Raw genomic sequence first — 18,736 nt, forward strand, 5'->3', positions numbered from 1 at the left:
AGACACAAGATAAATTTGCTTCATTTCTTACCTTATATTGTAACTTTTAAACATGTTATGTTAAGTTATGTTATGTTATAATGATGACATTTATATAGGAAAACTGAAAAACATTGGTTATTCATTTTTAATGTACTTAATGTTTTTATAATAGGCCCTAGACCACCCAATTTTAGCTAGTTCAGGGTGAAGAAGCACTAAGGGTATAACTATTGCTCATACAGCCATACCCTTTTACCCTCCAAATTGTTTTACTCCTTAGAGCCCAAAAATAGCCTAATCATAAGCATTTAGCACTAAAATATAACCTAAACATTAGTCTCCTTTAGTTTTTTTATAGTGTAGTTCTCATACCATTTTACCCTCCAAACCATTTTACTCTTCGACAGATCTTCAACTGTTGGTTTGCATATCGACATGCAGTCTACTAGGTGCAAACTTCCCTAATATGCACATTTTAAACCCATAATGTGTAAGTGTTCAGCTCTGGTTCAAGAACTCGACCTTTTTTTAAATATAAAAAAATATTACTAATGAATGAAAAACGACATACAACACCAAGGTTACAAAAAATTTGCCACCCCACCTACACAAAACCCGATCCAACAACACAAAACAAAGCAATAAAAAAAACCAGGCTAAACATTTAAACACTTTAGCCATTCTCTCTTCCTCCGGCTCGTTTTCTTTGGCATAATTTGGCTAAAACTCTGATACACATTGTAACACCCCCGATTTACTAACCAATAATAAACCAATAAATAAAGGAAAAATAGACAACCTTTAAATAAAATTGCGGAAGCATACACCTAAATCGGAGGTATCATTGCCACACTCGAGAACTTGTCAAGTGTTAAGACTTACAAAATCCCATTAACACAGCCCAATAAAACTAAGTGAGCTATTTATACAACTTTATAAACTTGTTGCTATACTAATCGATCACTTAGCTCCTTTAGCTATGATCACTTGAGCAAACCTGCTTATACAACTTGACTGCTCACCAGGACAAATTCCAAAATAGATCGTCACAGGGCCACCATAGGAAAAAGACATGGCCGCAAACACAAGTAGCACAACAAAATAACACACATGTCAGCAAAAAGCTGAGTAATCATCACATATCAGAATACAGAGAATAATTGAATAATCTATATTACTAATTCAATTAAACAAGGTAGTTCGAAACTGCATTACACATTGTACTCTGTAAATAGCCTTTATCAACTCAACCTCGAATAATAATACAATCCATCACTCAATTAACTCATAACCAATAAGTGTGCCGTGCTCTTTGTTCTATACCTAGCCTTGGACATGGGTAATTTGAATAACAAACCAACAAGTATAAAAACTTGAATACTCTCAATAGCCAAAAACATCTTAAACCAGACCACATACGGGCCAATTTTGAGGGGACCATAGAAAAATAAGTGAATTGCTAAACACCGCCGTCCAAAATAATCACCACCGCCATCATTTTAAGCAAAAAGTCGATATTACCCTTACTTAACCCTAATTAATTTTTTTATTCTTTTTATTTTGTGCTCTGACTGCTCTCCCATCAAACACCACAACCACCAATTTCTCACCACACTACCACCGGATTCGCGTAGCAAGGGGCGGAAGTTGACGGCGGCTGGCGGCTGGAGCAAGCTTGCGGCGGCGTTTTTCAGAGGCGACCTTGGTCTGAAGGTATCATGGCTGGGAAATCGACAAAAGAGGTTGGTGGTTACCGGCGTTTTAATGCTCTGTTTTGCGTTTTTTTTTGAATTTCGATTGCTGGTTACCGGCGTGGAAATCCGGTTCTCCAGCACCGGTAACCGGCAAACGAAATTGATTACCGGTGGCGGCCAACCGGTTTACCACGCCGGTTATGTACCAGCCACTGTGTAAGTCGGTTTTTTTCTTTTTTTTTTTGTTTTTTTTTGAAATCGATTTATTGTAACCGGCGTGGAAAACCGAGTGGCCGTCGTCGTTAACCGGAGTGGATTACCGGTTGACCGATACCGGTAACCGGCGACCAAAACCGGTCAGCGGTGGCGGCCACCCGGTTTTGTACGCCGTTAATTGCCGGCCACCCTTAGTTTTAATTTTTTTATTTTTTTATTTTTTTGTAAAAATTACTATTATGTTTTTAATTTTAATATTATAATTATTTAAATTTGTATTGATAATTATTATTAATATCATGATTGTTATTGATATTGTTTTTTTTTTTTTTTGAAACATGTTATTATTTTTATTATTATTATTATTGATTGTAAATATTTTGTTAATATGGTTATGACGACAGTTGGGTAGGCTCAAAATGACGTTTGATCGTATTGATGGCTCGGGTGAGAGACATACTCGGACTCGTGCAGTGACTGCTTCGACTAGGAGACTAAGGACATCAGTTCCTATATCCGATGGAGCATGTGTTGATAATGAGGTTCAGAAACGTGAAGGGGAGGACAAGGAGGAGGAGGAGGAGGAAGAGTGGGATGAGGATCAAATTAACAATTTGGTGGATGATGATGGGAGTTTGAGATCTGTTCGACGTCGGGGAGGCAGGGGAAAGCAAGGCCAGGCGTCGTCTGGAGCCACTTTGAGGAGAGGTGCTGATGGTAGATTTCAGAGTACTGGAGCTGGTACTTCTCGAACTCGTAAAATTCGTGTTGTTCGAGCGTCAAATGATTCTACATGGCTTGTTCAAGCTGAAATGCCGGGTGGTCCCAAGGATGGAAGTGTCATTCCCAGTTACGCAGGTCACATCGCCACGCAAATTTGGATGGGGCCGACAAAGATCGTGACGTGTTGAAGTGTCAATCTAGGACGCAATGGTGCCTAAATTTACATGAGATGCACAGTAATATGGCCAATGATGTGCGTAGACGAGTTGATAGTATTGGTTTGAGTGGGCTAGTTAACATCATGCATCATCACATTGACTGGGCCCTGATTTCGGCGTTTGTAGAGCGCTGGCAGCCTGACACAAACACTTTTCACTTCCCGTTCGGCGAGATGACTATTATGCTCCATGATGTCCAGTACATACTTGGGTTACCTGTGGAGGGTAATGCTGTTGTAGAGCAAAGTGATGTTGCGTCTTTGAAGGTTGACTTTCAGAAGTTTTTAGGGATAGGAGCAGATAAACTTGTTGCCAAGCCGACACCAATTTGGGATAATGGGGGGGGGGGTGTCAAGTCAGGCCATATATGAGAGATGCCTGGTAGAGAGAGGAGACGTTGATATCCAGGTGCAGGGGTTCTTGTTGTTAGTTCTAGGCAGCGCTATTTTTAGCACCTTCTTGCATCTTAGAGTTGAAGAAGAAGGATGTTCAGCTTTCTCATTATTCATGGGATTCAGCTACCCTTGCTTATTTGTATCGGCAGTTAGGAGTTGCCTCATGGATAGGTTGCAGACAGATTGCTGGGTGTTTGACGTTGTTACAGTCTTGGATTTATGAGTATTTTCCTGCATTTCGACCTGTTCAAGGTTGTTTAGCCATAACATCGACTGATGCTCGAGCCGCCAGGTGGGACACACAGATTCAGGAAAGGGACTACCATCGTGTAGTTTCTTTTCGTAGACGCCTTGACCAGATGACAGATCGTGAGGTATATTTTTTTGCTACATATTTATTTTTTAATTGTTAGACTTACTGGTTAATAATTATATTTTTAAATTTTTGTTTTAATTGCTTGCAGGTTATTTGGAGGCCCTATACTTTAAGTCCAGCTCATTCGGTCCCGAGAACTACTTATCTTGGTTGGATACAGTATCGAGATATTGTTGAGCCATACCACCCTGACCGAGTTGTACGACAGCTTGGGTTCATTCAGGGGATTCCTCCTCCCTGTTTTACACCCGATTATGCGAACAGACCGGCATATGAGACGCGGAGTTACGCGGTTAGTTCCGCCAGTGCACCACAGTTCTGGGACAGATTTAATGTCGGTACTTACTGTATACCCTTCTCAGACTATTTGTCGTTGTTGGACGAGGAGCCTACTTGTTCTGATGATTATGAGGACTGGTTCTACACGCACTCACATCCACTTCTTATGAGTCCTGATGCAGTGCTTGGCCCACCACCTCGACCCGATAGGACGAACGTAGATTTTGTAAGTTTATTACAGTATTTAATTTCATTTATTTAATTTGATTTAAATAATTATTTTCATATTTAATTTCATTACCTTTAGTCATTTAATAATGTTATTTAATTTGTGCAGTGGGTGCAATTATTCATGTCTCCGTTACGCAAGTTCATAGCTGAGCAAGGAGGCAACATCACCCCCACAGTGATTGAGGCGCAGGAAGCAATCAAGTTGTGGAATGACATGTTAGAAGATTGACATGTTTTTTTTTTTTTTTTTTTTTTTTTTAATTATTAGATTTGGTTGATTTGGGGGGTTTTTTTTTTTTATTATTATAAGATTTGGAGTTAATAATTATTGGATATCATTTGATTTGGCTTTTCTTTTAATTATTAGATTTGGAGTTAATAATTATTGGGACATAATTTGATTTGGCTTTTTTTTAATTATTAGATTTTGGAGTTAATAATAATTGAGACATCATTTGATTTGTCTTTTTTTCATAAGAAAAAAAAAATTATTAGACTTAGTTGATAAATGAAAAAATAATTAGATAGTGTCTTTAAAATTATTAAATTCAGAGTTCAGTGGTAACAATGCAATTAAATCTCCTATCAACATCATTGACTGTTAGCTAGAGTGTTCCACGTAGCCCGCCTATGTTGATATCGATCCTCCCATTCTGTAACGGTATCGTCACGTATATCGAACCAAGCAGTAGCAATAGGAGGAACTGGGAAATTATCTTCAAACTCCAATCGCACAAAATGCCACCCTAAAGACAATATGCAAAACTCCCTATACGGACCAGTTGCTGTTGACGGAGCAGTCCAAGGTAGCACGGTGATGCATGGGAATACGCCACGACCATCTATACCAACACCAAAACACATAACAACGGCATTATAAAAGTTAGCAATCGGAAACAAGTCATCCCAAGCAACCATCCAATGATCTATGCCACATCTCCCTCCTGTCCATGTGATACGGTTGATTGCAACATCTAACTGTTCAACTCTGTATACTCAAGAATAAATGTCTCGATGAGCACCAACCTCATTTGCAATCGATCGTCGAGCTAATATCCATTCATGCTGGTCGCCTATGAAGAAATCTGCAACACATCGAAATCCACAGTTACCATCACCAAGCGGATCACTCCACCCTCGTAAAAATGGAAGCATGAAGGCTGGAACTTTATCCAAATATGCAAATTCCTCCAAGTTCAAATCATTCCCTGTGCACAAATTAACCATAAATAATAATAATAATAATAATAATAATAATAATAATAATAATAATAATAATTTGTTTAAAATAAAAAAAATAATTAAGAACCTGAAGCTGTATAAGTCGGTGTCGTACGACCACCACGACGACCACCCCTACGACCACCTCGACGGCCACGAGAACCCAAAATATGCTCAAATCTGCTACGATTACGCCTAGTAGACGCAGACCATTGACCTGTCGGTGGTCGACCCCTTGTTGTCTCGTTGACCTCTAGATCAGTTAAATCAGTTTGATCTCGGTGTAGCTCCTCAAATAGGACCCGGTTGATACCACGCACAAAGCATGGATCACGATCGAAGACCTCATCCACCAAAGACCTAAACAAGGCTGCATCCTGCTCTGACTCCTCAGCAAAAACGGGAATGTCAACGCCGTCACCGATCACTAATGTCTTCCAAAATGGATGGACCTGATCCAAATACAACCCTGTCCCTGCAAGAATCTCTGTCCACATGGTGCATGCACATGGGAGACCGTGCGTCGTCAGCAACGCACACCCACACTTATATAACACATCATCAGATAACTCTCTCATCCTCTTTAACTCTTCTTGTAAAATATCAAGACCTCGAAATGACATAAAGCCGTTAAGATGAAGCAAAGGCATGATGTTGTGCTGTGACCCCATACGCCGTCTCGAGTCCTCTAAATGGTGACGAATCTCAATTAGCATACCCTCAATGTTGCTGTGCACACGACGGAAGATAGTGTCCAATGCTCCTGTAGAACTGTCGAACCATTGTTTAAGTACGGAATGTTCGCTCTCTACTCTACATGTGTTGACATTGCCGAAGTGCATCACCAAATTCGTCCAAACTCGTACAAATTTCTCCTTGTGGACCAACCATTGCTCCTCGACGTACTTCACCAGTGGTGGGTTCGATGATCCCCATGTCGCTCTCATAGTATGCAACTCTAACTCATACTCGGCAACAGTGGTCGAACACATTACTCTTCTCCATCTACCATTTCGAAATCTCTCGGCCATCAACATATCCTTCCCACACAAATAGTACGCCCTTGCCAACACATCCTTGTTAATGTGCCACCCGCATAATAAATACGCACAATTTGGAAAGACCTCTTTCAAAGCCTTCATCAATCCCAACTCACGATCAGTAACAAAAACATTCGGAGCCACCTCAAATCCAATGTACAACTGCAATTTCTCCAAAACCCACTTGTAGCTTTCATAAGTTTCGCTCTTCAATATAGCGTATCCAATCAAAAAGTTTTGATTTGTAGGCGTGACACCAACGAGCTCGAAGAATGGCATGTTATATCTGTTGGTCTTGTACGTAGAATCCATCCCAATGACATGTGGATACGTACGTAACATATTAGCCATCTCTGGGTGGGCCAAAAAAGCATGGGTGATGGCACGGGTATCTGGATCAACATTTATCCAAGTGACATACTTGTACTCATTTGCCAAGTGAACAAACTGGTGCGCAACATCTCGACCTTCACAAGCATCTAGCCGAGCACGACTTCTCACATTGTAGATATGTCTCTTGTTAGGGTTCTCATTCGGAAACTTCTCTTTCACAGCTGGCATAATGTGGCGTGGCTTGGCTGCAGCAGAAGTCATGTCAATAACAAGCGCCTTAGCAGCTGGACTAAGACCACTAACCTGTCGGTGACCTTCTCGATATACCATGAGCGGATGGTTATGCATGCCTTTCAAACCCTTTTTAGATATAATTTTCCATCCTTCCATGTCCCGCAAGCATCGAGCTGAGATCTGAAACGTACATTTACAACCCTTGCTCTTCGTGTTCTTGCGTATGGCATTCTCAAGGTCCCGATTTTCCCCTCTGTTTCTCTCCCCCCGATCACATTTCATATAATTAATTGGAAGCCCGTTTCTCTATTTCTTGTACGATGAATTTGTTAAAAAGAACCCTAATGGAGTGGCAATCTCTCTAGCCCAATTAACAGCTGCTTCATAGGTCGGGAATACTTCTCTAGTCTGAAAATGCAGGCTATAATCAACACCATCACCGCCGTAATCTGATAATGACACCTGATACACATAGAATATTCTTTATATTAATAATAACGAACAATATAACATTATCAATTATAATTATAATAATAATCGTAAATAGAATAATATTTATTATTATTCATAATAATAATAATCGATATAATAATATTAATTAAAAAAAAAAAACGATGGCTAACCGGAGCAGTCAACCGGAGCTGGAAACCGGTTGACCGTCACGGTTGACCGGATTTGACCACCGGTTGACCGTAACGGCCAACCGGTTTTCAGCACCGGTTGACCACGGTAACCGGCACCGAAAAACGGTCACCATCAACGCCAACCGATGGCCAAATCCGGTCAACCATTCCGGTCAACCGGCGCTCAAAACCGGTTACCGGAAAGGATGACCGGTTTCGGGCACCGGTTGACCTTCGTCACACATTGATTTTCGAGTCAAATTAAAGTCTAAATTGCGAAATGTACTTGTTCAAAAATTGACGGTTGAGATTGCGGTTGGTTTTCCGACGAACTACCGTTATTATCATCCATTTCCGATGTCTTTTCTGTTCGTGGTGGTGGTCCAATCTATTCGTGGTGGTGGTCCAATCTAGGTGGTTGACGCGGTGATTGCAGTGGATTAATTAAAGTTAGAAATATTAAGAAAAGCAATTGGGTAAATATTTATTAAGGGCAAGAAAGTCCTTTAACTTGAAATGAGGACGGTTTTGATCATTATGGATGGCGGTATTTAACACCCCCTAAAAATAAATAATAAAGATTGTACCTCATTCTCAACTCATGATTATCATCCTTTTACCAACATGCCAAGGACTAAGGTATACAACGTTGAGCCTCAAGCCAAGAACAAAATAATAATTCTCAACCTTTTGATCTCATACATCGATCAAATAATCTTTCACATGATAATAAATAATATCTCAATATTGGCACAGGTTCCCAATTTCTATATGACGACATATTCGGTACACAAAATATCTCAACTCTTATAGGGCTAATACTAGTACCCAAAATTTATTAAATCTCAACCCAAAAATAATATTAGAAACCCTAAAACCTCAATAATATTACTCTTTAAAGCAACAACATTAAAAACCCTAACATAATAACACAATCAATCATATACAACAATAGTAACAAGACATTAAATTTGATCAAATCATATAATTATATACATGAATCATACATATGAATAGCAAATCATACAATAATTATATAAAACAATTATACAAACAACTCCAAAGATCGCGTGATTACCTTTCACATCGAAACACCAAATAGATTATATACGAATAAGGACCTCGTTGAATTTGGCGAACAAACAGTCAATATGATTGAATCCGAATGATAGGAAACAAATTACCCAATCAAAGAAATATGATAGCATGGGGTTAGGCAAATGATAAATGCTTTTTAGAAAACTAACTAACAAGTGTAAATTAGATGAATAATCATCTTCCTGCCGAACTTTGAAGACTTGCGTTCAGAAATCGAGAGTGGCCAAAAGAAATAAGGCTTTACATATACTACGTATATATATACTAAAGCAATTTATATAATTATTAGGGTTTCAAGATAGTTTATATAGGACAAAATAGATAAAGTCCTATTTAAGCATAGTTAGAGCTATTATACTCATAATATAATTTTTATTCAAGCAAAACTTAGTTTAGCTATAAATTATATTCGATAAAATAATGAAATATTCGGGTATTACAATCTACCCTCCTTAAAACAAGTTTCGACTTTGAAAAATAACATACTTGTAAATTTAAAAACGAGTAAAAACTAAACCAAACTTTTCTTTATAAAATATATATATATAGAGATTATAGAGTACAAAAATATTAAGGGTATTACACACCTCCCATACCAGCTTCTAAACCACCAACTTTGGACTCTGCAAGCACAAATTCCATACAGCCTTATTTCTTTGCTGCCAAACTACATACAAAATCCTTAGCTTGCATAGCAAGCTAGCAGCTTTGTCTTCTGAACCTGCCTGTAATGCCTTGCTGCTTCAAATTGCATTCTTCTAGGGAGCTTGGACTACACTAAATGCATGTAATCTGGTCCACTAAGTCACAACATTCTTATTGTTATGACACTCAAACATAAGTGCTCATTAGTATCATCTCTGTCACCACACAAAGGACAAGAGGTACAATTAATAATGCCCAACTTAGGCAGCTTCGTTTTAACTCCAATTCTTCTCCACACAATTAACCACGCAGTTCAGCTGTGTGAACCTTTGAAAGTTCCTTCTGCAATCATTTATTACCACTAGCAACTGTGTAGCCCTTTACATTTGCATTATTACATATACTACAAGTAAAGCCAGGCTTAAAAAGCTCCTTTACTTTCCACAACTGTGTAGCCCTTTACATTTGCATTATGTACAAATGGTTAATCCACTTAAATCCATAAGCTATCTTGCTTACTAGAAATGTTCCAGACTTGCTTTCCAAGGCATCAAGGTTCCACAAATGACAATCATGCATCCCTAAACCACCATGCTTTTTATTTCTGCAAACAATATCCGAAGCTATTAGGGGAACTCTATTGGAGATAGCCTAACCATCCCACAAAAAGTTCCTGCAAATAGCCACAATACCAGTGATCACACTCTTAGCAGGAAGGACAAATATAGAAGCCATTAGGAATGTAAAGTGAGCAGTATTGAGTTCACTAACATAGCTCTTCCTGCATAAGATAGATCTAGAGATCTGGTGCCCCAAGATGTAATTCTAATAGTAATCTTATCAATAAAACTCTGACAATTAGTCTTATTAAGCTTTTAAGAGCTAACATTCACACCCAAATACTTGAAAGGTAGGAAATCCTCTTTAAAACCAGAGCTGCTAATAATCTAATCTTTCCCTCTAGGACTTATATTACAGCAGTAAAAATTCAATTTCCCATTATTAGCTACTCCATCCGTTTTTTAATGGAAAACTTTTGTATACACCCGGATGGTCAGTAATTTACTGAACATCCGTTTTATTTAAAAGTTTGTCTTTTTTAATTTGCATCACTTGGTGATGTGCGGAGAATTAGGATAGTAATATATATTATGAGTGGGTAAATAATTTATTATAGTAAAAATAAAAAAGGGACCATGAAAGAGAAATTACGTGAGAGTGAGTATATATTTATATTATATAAGTGGGGACCATGGAGAAGAGAGAAATGATAAAATAAATTAAGTGAGGTTTAAAGTAAGAGAGATAAATGATAAAATATAGTATATGTTACCAAATAAGAAAGTGATGCATTTAAAAAAAAAACACCCATAAAAAGAAATTATGCATTTAAAAAAAAAAAAAAAAGACAAAGGGAGTAGAAGACCAGAGGCAGCTGCAAAATTAACAACGCTTCTCAGATAAAATCAACAGAAGCTTTCTCCCTTTACCGAACAAAATCAATTCCTCTAAAAACACTAAATGGTTCAACTTTAGATGCCTGCACTTAGAATGAAACTTGAACCTCCTATCTTCACCTTATCTTAGCAATACAATAAAACATTTATTGCCTCTCATTTGTGACTCAGTTGCATGGAACTTGGTGGAAGAGGTGGAAGACGTGCCACGTGTCGTGACACAAAGCTGGGCCAAGCTCCTTGGAGGCTTTGAGATCACCTTTCGGGGTTAACCATCATCACACCTGAAGACCGGAAGAATTGAAGAGGTGCGGCTGAACCAAGGAAGTCTGACCGAACCACCCAGGCAGTTTCAAACCCGATTTTGGTAATTTTGCAGCAGTGGTCGAACTCCAAAAGTTCGACCGAACCAGGAGCAGGACAAGTTCGACCGAACCCACCTAGGTTCGGACGAACCTACCTAGCAATTCGACCGAACTTACCTTGAGTTCGGCCGAACCCTCTCCAGTTTCGGTCAGCTTGTACGAACTATTAAGTTGCTTTTAAGACGTTTTTGCATTTTAATTAATGTTGAACTTTGCTTGATTTTGTAATCAAAGAGACTTTCTCTCTCTACCATAACATTTGTGATTATCTTGCTTTCTCTGTGATTGCTACTTTGTAATCTTTTTGGTTACACCTTAATCCTAGCTTTACTCGGTGTTAGCTTTGATTAAGATCCCTATTTCATTTATCTTGGTGATTTTGAGATAGGTTTACTTATTTTGTTTATTGGAAATTGTTCTTGTTTGACATTTTCCCCTTTTTATTGTCTTTCCTTGGTTATTTCATATCATTTGGTTTCAATAGCCTAGGTTATTAGCCTAGAAAGATCCTACCTTTTTGAATTTCTCTTTCCCCCTCTCAAAAGATCTCATCTTTTCCCACAAAAAATTTGAAATTTTCTCTCAAAGATACAAGCTTTTTATCTAGAAACATGGATGATAGATACTTATGAAGATGATGAAGGTTATAATGAACACTCTAGATTCGATGCTCTAGAAAGGAAGTTTGATAGACTTCTTGAGGTCTTGGAGAATAGAAGGAGCCTTAGAAGAAGTCCTAGAAGGAGGTGAAGCCCTAGTGAAGAAGATGATTCTCACTCTCCTCACCAAAGAAGGGAACACCACCAACGACACCATGAGGACGACCATAACCGAGACATCAAGTTGGAATTTCTGGACTTTGAAGGTAATCTTGATCCTAATGAATTTCTTGATTGGGTTAGAAGTATGGAGAATGTGTTTGAATATAAGGGTTATAATGATGAAAAACGTTTTAAATTGGCCATCCTTAAAGTAAAAAAACATGCTTCTTTGAGGTATGAGAACTTAAAGAATCGTAGGAGGAAAGATGGAAAATCAAAAATCACTTCTTGGGAGAAATTGAAAAAACATATGAACAAGGCTTTTGTGCCTAGAGATTATTTGCAAGATGCTTATCTTAAATTGAACTCTCTTAAGCAAGGAACTATGTCGGTAGAGAAGTATACTAGGGAGTTTGAAAAACTTTCTATCATGAGTGAAATTGAAGAAGCACCGGAGCATAAGATTGCTAGGTATATTGGTGGTCTTGAGAGAAAACTTGGGCAAAAGGTGCCCATGGAAGTTTTGATCAAGTGGTGCAAAAGGCTTTGAAATTTGAGAAGTATGACTAGGTGGGTATTGCTAGTGGATATCCTAAGCCTACCATCAAGAATTCTTTTGCTCCAAAGGGTGAGACAAGAAAGCCCATTGCCAAGGATGACAAAGACAAGGCTCTTATGCATTCTTCTAGCAAAGATGATCACAACATGATGAGCAATCGAAAGACTTGCTACAAGTGTAGAGGCTATGGACATTTTGCTAATGAGTGTCCAAATAGTAGAGCTATGATGATTCGTGAAATGGTTGATGATGAGTACGAAGATGAAAAGAGGGATTTTGGAGACCCTATATATGATGAGGAGGAAGAGATTTTAGTTGAAGCCGATGAGGGTTAAATCCTTGTTGTGAGGAAGGCATTTCACTCCATTTCCACCCCTTCAACGGAAGAGCAAAGGCAAAACATCTGCCAAACTCGTTGCACCATCAAGGATCGAATTTGCAACCTTAACATTGAAGAGCAAGCTCAATTTTGAAACTACCAATCATCCTACTCCCTACAAGCTTCAATGGCTTAACAATCACAATGAGGTGAAGGTAACGAAACAAACTCTTCTTTCTTTCTCAATTGGCAAGCTATATAAGGATGAGGTGCTTTGTGATATATTGCCTATGGATGCTTGTCATGTATTACTTGGAAGACCTTGGCAATTTGATAGAGATATAATGCATGATGGAAGAAAGAACACTTATCCATACATGATGGATAAGAAAAAGATTGTACTCAACCCTTTGTCCCCCACCATTAAACACAAAGAACTCTTGGGTACGGGAAACACAATCAAAGAGAACCTTCTCATTGGGGAAAATGAGATGGGAAAAGAGATAAATCAAGGACACCTTGTCCTTATTTGTCTTCTTAGGGAAACACAAGAGAGTGAGCGAGAGAACCCAATCCACCCCCTTGTCAAGGAAGTATTGGTTGAGTGCCATGATGTTTTTTCCGATGCTCTCCCACCCGGTTTTCCACCTATTAGGGGAATTGAGTATCAAATCGATCTTATTCCCGAATCAAAACTCCCTAATAGACCGGCTCATAGGTGTACCCCTGTAGGCGTCGTTTGAAGTGCGCCTACGTAAAAGCATGTTGTGAATATGCTTGGCACTCATAGGAAGTGGGAATTGACATAACGATTAGGGACAAGGAAAGTAGGGAGCCGCCAACAAGTTTTTAAGGAACTTGTAAACCGTTCACGGATCATTTAAGGCAACCACGATTAAGGGACAACGAAAGCAACAACGATTGACCCGTGAAGGTTACACCCCATTCATAATCCATGAGATTACTAACTCCATATGGTTCGGAACCACGAAAGGAGGATCGGGGATGATGGTACGAAGTGAGTCATGGAGTCACATTCGCCCGTATTGGCCTCTACTCGATTCTTATAGTGAAAAGCATTCCTGTGATCTCAAAGGCATACAAACAAAATTCAAATTCGCTTCAAACTATTATTATGCTAAATTGGTTTAATATTAATGCAACATATAATTCTATAATATATTGTGATCACTTGATTAAATAACAAGATTAAAGGAACCTAAACCGGTTATCCAAATTATCTTATTAGTCGTGATTTTCAATTACATATTCCCTTTAAACATGCAATATGGTGATCATAAAATATAGACATTAATAAACATTAATATTGGAAGCAATTCAACAATAAATCCAACAATATAAAATCGTTAGAAAAATAATAGAAATAAAAGGAACATGATTCCTTACTTTGATTTTGTTTGCTTGCTACTATGAAAACAATAAACGCGTTAGTAACTTCAAGGAAAATTAATTACACAATAATTAAAATTAAATTAAATTAAATGAGTTGATTTTGGGCCAAACCCTCAAACAGTTCTACCTTTCACGCCGTGGTTTAAGGATAGAACCCCGGGTAAAGTACGGGCTCCTTGGAGTGCTTAAAGGTATTTTGAAAGAGAGAAGGGTAGGCTAGTGTTTAGGCTAGAGCATAGAAGAGAAATGAGAGAATTAATTGATGCCCCGTACATCAAAAATGAGGGGTTATTTATAGGAAAAATGTGCTAAGGGAACACACGGAACCCTAAAATGACAGAAACCCTAGAACAGTATCCCGTGCAGTGACACGACAAAATGTACCGTGACACGGTAAATTTCCCCGTTAGACGGGAAATACTCCCGTGACACGGTGCAATGTTGAGTGACGCGGGATATTTTTTAACAAACGGGGGAAGAAAACGCGTTAGGGTTTACGCGGAAAACACACAGATTGTACCCGTGTCACTTCAGATCTCCCGTGTCACGGGATTCTGTACCGTCAGACAGGAAATAATCCCGTGTCGCGGGGTTTCCTGCTGTGACGCGGGACAGTTTTGTTCTGCTTTTCCGTCTAAATTCATTTTTAACCCTAATTTCATTCAGCTTTTAAATGTCGATTGATAATTTCGGGCCATTTTTTGATTTATTAAAATTGGGCTAAAATAAGAAAATAATTAAAAATAAATAAATAAAAGGTTTGGGTCTAAAACAATAAAATAAAAAAGGTTTTGGGCTGGAATTAAAACTATGCTTTTTACTAAACACCAAGACTGATCCATGGACTATTCAGAAATACGAATTTAATTAAATATGATTTTTAAGCACTCTCGGGATTAAATACTAAACCCGACCAATAATGGCGGTGAAAGGTTGTTCATCATCGGGTTTGGTTTTGGGGAGACATTTTTAGGTGTCTAAAGAAGCCCCCACTTTGACTGAGTTTGTAGAAACGTTAGTTTCGAAAACGATAGTCAAAGTAGTCGATAGGGACGGAGAATGATTTAAGACGTTCTGTGATCCTAAATCACTCTGTATACGCCGATACCTGCAGAAAAATATTAGTTCTACAGATAAAAGAGTAAAGGGATAGAATGCTTATCTGGCACCAGTGTATCGGTGACAAATGAGTTTGGCAGCTTCCTATGCTTGAAGGAATCCACCGAATGATACTTTCCATGCTCGAGGAAAGTTGACAGACGATGTTGGCAGTTTTCTATGCTTGAAGAAACCCACCGGTTGAGATACTTTCCATGCTTGAGGAAAGTCGAGAGATGACAATTTTCCATGTTTGAGGAAAAACTTGTCTGATGATGAAATTGCAAGTCTCTGTGTATCGAGAATCTTGCGCCGTGAATCGTCTTTGCTTGGGAGATGATCACTAAAATGATGATGGTTCGATTGTCCCCGAACGTGGGCTGTAGATGGTCCGCTTGTCCCCGGACGTGGGCTGTAGATGGTCCGCTTGTCCCCGAACGTGGGCTGTAGGTGGTCCGCTTGTCCCCGAACGTGGGCTGTAGGTGGTCCGCTTGTCCCCGGACGTGGGCTGTAGGTGGTCCGCTTGTCCCCGGACGTGGGCTGTAGATGGTCTGCTTGTCCCCGGACGTGGGCTGTAGATGGTCCGCTTGTCCCCGGACGTGGGCTGTAGATGGTCCGCTTGTCCCCGGACGTGGGCTGTAGGTGGTCCGCTTGTCCCCGGACGTGGGCTGTAGATGGTCCGCTTGTCCCCGGTCGTGGGCTGTAATTGAGACCTGCAAAATAAAATTTGCCAAGGGACTCGTATAGACCATGATTGACTCGACCAACTGACTTGACCAAGTTTGACTTAACATGACATGTGTCTGATTTGTGATTGTGTGTGTGTGTGTGTGTGTGTGTATATGTATGATTTGAGTGTGTGTGCAAACACAAGCAAACGAAGATGCAAAAGCAAAAAATTTCCGTCATTTTTGTCATGAGTGGAGGGTACCGACTTTCTCCCGAAAAAGAAAAACATGAAAAAAATTTTATTTTCGAACATCCCTCGATGAGAAAATTTTGAAAAAGTTTTTGAACTTCCCCAAAAGAAAATAATGAAAAAGGGGAAGAAGTTTTGAACTTCCTCCTTAAGCAAGACGAAATGAATCATATGGATTGAATTACTTGTCCTGTATGCATGATGCATGTTCTTAGGCAAGGAGGCTAAGGACGATTACATCATGTGACACGATAGATGAATGAACTTAAGTCATGGAGCTAAGCATCATATATGGTGTAAAGAAACGATCTTGAACGTCACTTAGATCTAGAAGCTAAGCACGTATATAGACGAAGTGATTATTGCATAATGATTGTTGCTTATGTCAAGGAGCTAAGCACGATGTTGCTCAGCACATTATGCGATGCATGAAACAATGAATATTGCTCAGGTCAGGAAGCTAAGCAAGTATACAATGTTTTTTCTAATGAATGTTGTCTTGAAAGATGATGACATGCACAGTGTTGAAACAAGATTTCATGATAAAGGGTTCTTAAAGGGAAGGATGATATGGCTATGTATGTGTGAGTGAAGTGTGTGAAAGTGATACTAAGGTTGGCTGCAAAGGTTGTGGTGATGGAAATAGATGTGAGAAGAGTCAAAGATGATGACTCTCTTTAGGCTGGGTAAGCTAAGTGATGTGGGTTCAAGCCCCCAAGTCTAGCTCTAAATGGGTAGGGATAAGCATTGGATATTCTTTGACTCAATCATGCATAGATATGAATATGAATGTGGCTGCACCTTGTAGACACCCATTTGTGTCTCCCCAAAACCAAACCCAGTGATGAATACCTTTTGCGTCGAACCATAATCGAATGAGGTGAAAGTGTGAAAAGTCAAGTGTTGCGGTTTAGTTTTTATTAAAATCCTTCTCTTTGTTTTCGAAAACCCACTCTATTTTATGAAAACGTCCAATTCAGTTTATTTTGGTCCATGATAAGGGTCCAATAATGGTGTAGTTGAATGGGGCTTTAAAAGACCTTTCCAACGATATATTATAAGCCCAATTCCGATGAATAATGAGGAAGTTATGGCCAAAATACTAAACTGGGCCCAAACCGGATTTTACCTACGACCCAATGATCATGAGGAGGGTCCAAAGGTTTAATCCTATTCCTAAACTAATTAGGATTGATTAGAATCTTCTATAAGTTTCTAAAATATCTTAATTATCCTTATTTGAAAAGATAAGATCATGGAATTTGATTTGAATATAAACTTTCCTTCTTTAAAACTTTCCTAATTCTATTCCGATTTAAACATGTTCAAAGATAGTCAGATATTATTTTCGTGCCTCATATATTTTATCCAAATTTTATATGGTTGGATAGATCTTGAAATTATTTTTCCAATGATATATTATAATATTAATTCCGAGCTATAACGAAAAAGATATGAAAGATATACGAAACTCTATCCAAAACGTACACCCTTTCAATATTTCGTCCATATATTTTTATCTACAAAAGATTTTAATCTAATTCTAATTGTATTAGAAAGTAGACTTCAAGAGCTTTCCAACGACATATTATATGACTTATTTGGACTTCTAGATCAAAAGATATGATTAAAACAAAATCCGCAAAAAAACTGTCTTGTCGCGAAACGACAGGCTTGTCGCCTTGCGACAGACTCTGTCGCCTGGAGACAAGATAAATCTTTGGCGACAAGGTCGGTTTGATTAGCGACAGAGTGGAGTTTTATTCCTTATCAAATTCTATGATTTTCCGGACTGTTTTCTTATAAATAGGGTCCGAACCTCTGTTTTTATTCATCAATTCTCTCAATCAATTCTAATCATTAACAATCATCAATTCTCATCAACTCTTCCTTAATTCTCTCTTTTCTCTCTTGAGCAATATATGCTTTCTTTCTCCCTCTCTTTCTAAACTAGCTTTTTACACACAATATTCCGCATTCACAAGACTTAGAGTCTCTTAGCCAAGTTTGAAGTTGCCTTCGCCCTAGACGTGCAAGGTTTAATATTTTCTGAGGGTTTGGTGCAAAACTAGTCAAAAATTTATTTAATTTGATTTCAATTTAATTCTTTAATTATTGTTTATTGTTTTCATTGAAGTTTACTAACTTGTGTATTTTGTTATTAGAAAGAGGTACGAGGCTTCAAAGTAAGTAGATTAGCTTACTCCCTATTTCTTTCACAATGTAGATTGCATGCTTATTATTGTTTAATATTCCTAGTATCATGTTAGGATGTTATTTTATGCTTTCTAGTATCATGTTTAGAGTGCCTTTATTCTTTCTAATATCATGTTAGTACCATGTTAGGTTAAAGCTTTGATCTTTATTGCTTAGTGACATGCTAGGATTTGTTATTAATCTTGTTAGTATCATGCCTAGGATCTTGCTATTATATTTAAGATTTATTATTATTATGATTACAATATTGATTATTATTTATGTTGCTTGATTATATTTTGTTATTGCTTGATCACGCCTTTTATGCAGGTTTAAAGGGA

General features: G+C 38.3%; 2 protein-coding genes across 2 annotated transcripts; one reads left to right on the forward strand and one right to left on the reverse strand.

Moving 5' to 3' along the window:
- The first annotated feature begins 2,856 nt into the window (after positions 1 to 2,856).
- LOC145594138 (serine/threonine-protein phosphatase 7 long form homolog) lies at positions 2,857 to 4,343 on the forward strand. The gene is made up of 4 exons (XM_081650473.1): positions 2,857 to 3,181; positions 3,304 to 3,602; positions 3,693 to 4,109; positions 4,221 to 4,343. Exons 1-4 carry the CDS (start codon positions 2,857 to 2,859, stop codon positions 4,341 to 4,343), a joined length of 1,164 nt encoding a protein of 387 aa, XP_081506599.1.
- A 362-nt stretch (positions 4,344 to 4,705) lies between these two features.
- On the reverse strand, positions 4,706 to 7,098 carry LOC145594139 (PKS-NRPS hybrid synthetase cheA-like). Its single transcript, XM_081650474.1, has 3 exons — positions 5,424 to 7,098; positions 5,141 to 5,322; positions 4,706 to 5,092 (listed from the first exon to the last, which is right to left on the reverse strand). Exons 1-3 carry the CDS (start codon positions 7,096 to 7,098, stop codon positions 4,706 to 4,708), a joined length of 2,244 nt encoding a protein of 747 aa, XP_081506600.1.
- Between the last annotated feature and the right edge of the window lie 11,638 nt (positions 7,099 to 18,736).

Source organism: Chenopodium album, chromosome 19, assembly GCF_948465745.1.
Source record: "Chenopodium album chromosome 19, dcCheAlbu1.1, whole genome shotgun sequence".
Classification (NCBI taxonomy): Eukaryota; Viridiplantae; Streptophyta; class Magnoliopsida; order Caryophyllales; family Amaranthaceae; genus Chenopodium; species Chenopodium album.

Excerpts from the sequence above, each read along its gene's own strand:
- LOC145594138 (XM_081650473.1), top strand. The coding sequence starts at position 2,857 with ATGGCCAATGATGTGCGTAGACGAGTTGATAGTATTGGTTTGAGTGGG. Across the intron at positions 3,182-3,303 it reads TTGGGATAATGGGGGGGGGG|AGTTGAAGAAGAAGGATGTT; the intron begins GTGTCAAGTCAG and ends CTTGCATCTTAG. Across the intron at positions 4,110-4,220 it reads ATAGGACGAACGTAGATTTT|TGGGTGCAATTATTCATGTC; the intron begins GTAAGTTTATTA and ends TAATTTGTGCAG.
- LOC145594139 (XM_081650474.1), bottom strand. The coding sequence starts at position 7,098 with ATGGAAGGATGGAAAATTATATCTAAAAAGGGTTTGAAAGGCATGCAT. Across the intron at positions 5,323-5,423 it reads ACCGACTTATACAGCTTCAG|GGAATGATTTGAACTTGGAG; the intron begins GTTCTTAATTAT and ends ATTTGTGCACAG. Across the intron at positions 5,093-5,140 it reads GACGATCGATTGCAAATGAG|TTAGATGTTGCAATCAACCG; the intron begins GTTGGTGCTCAT and ends AGAGTTGAACAG.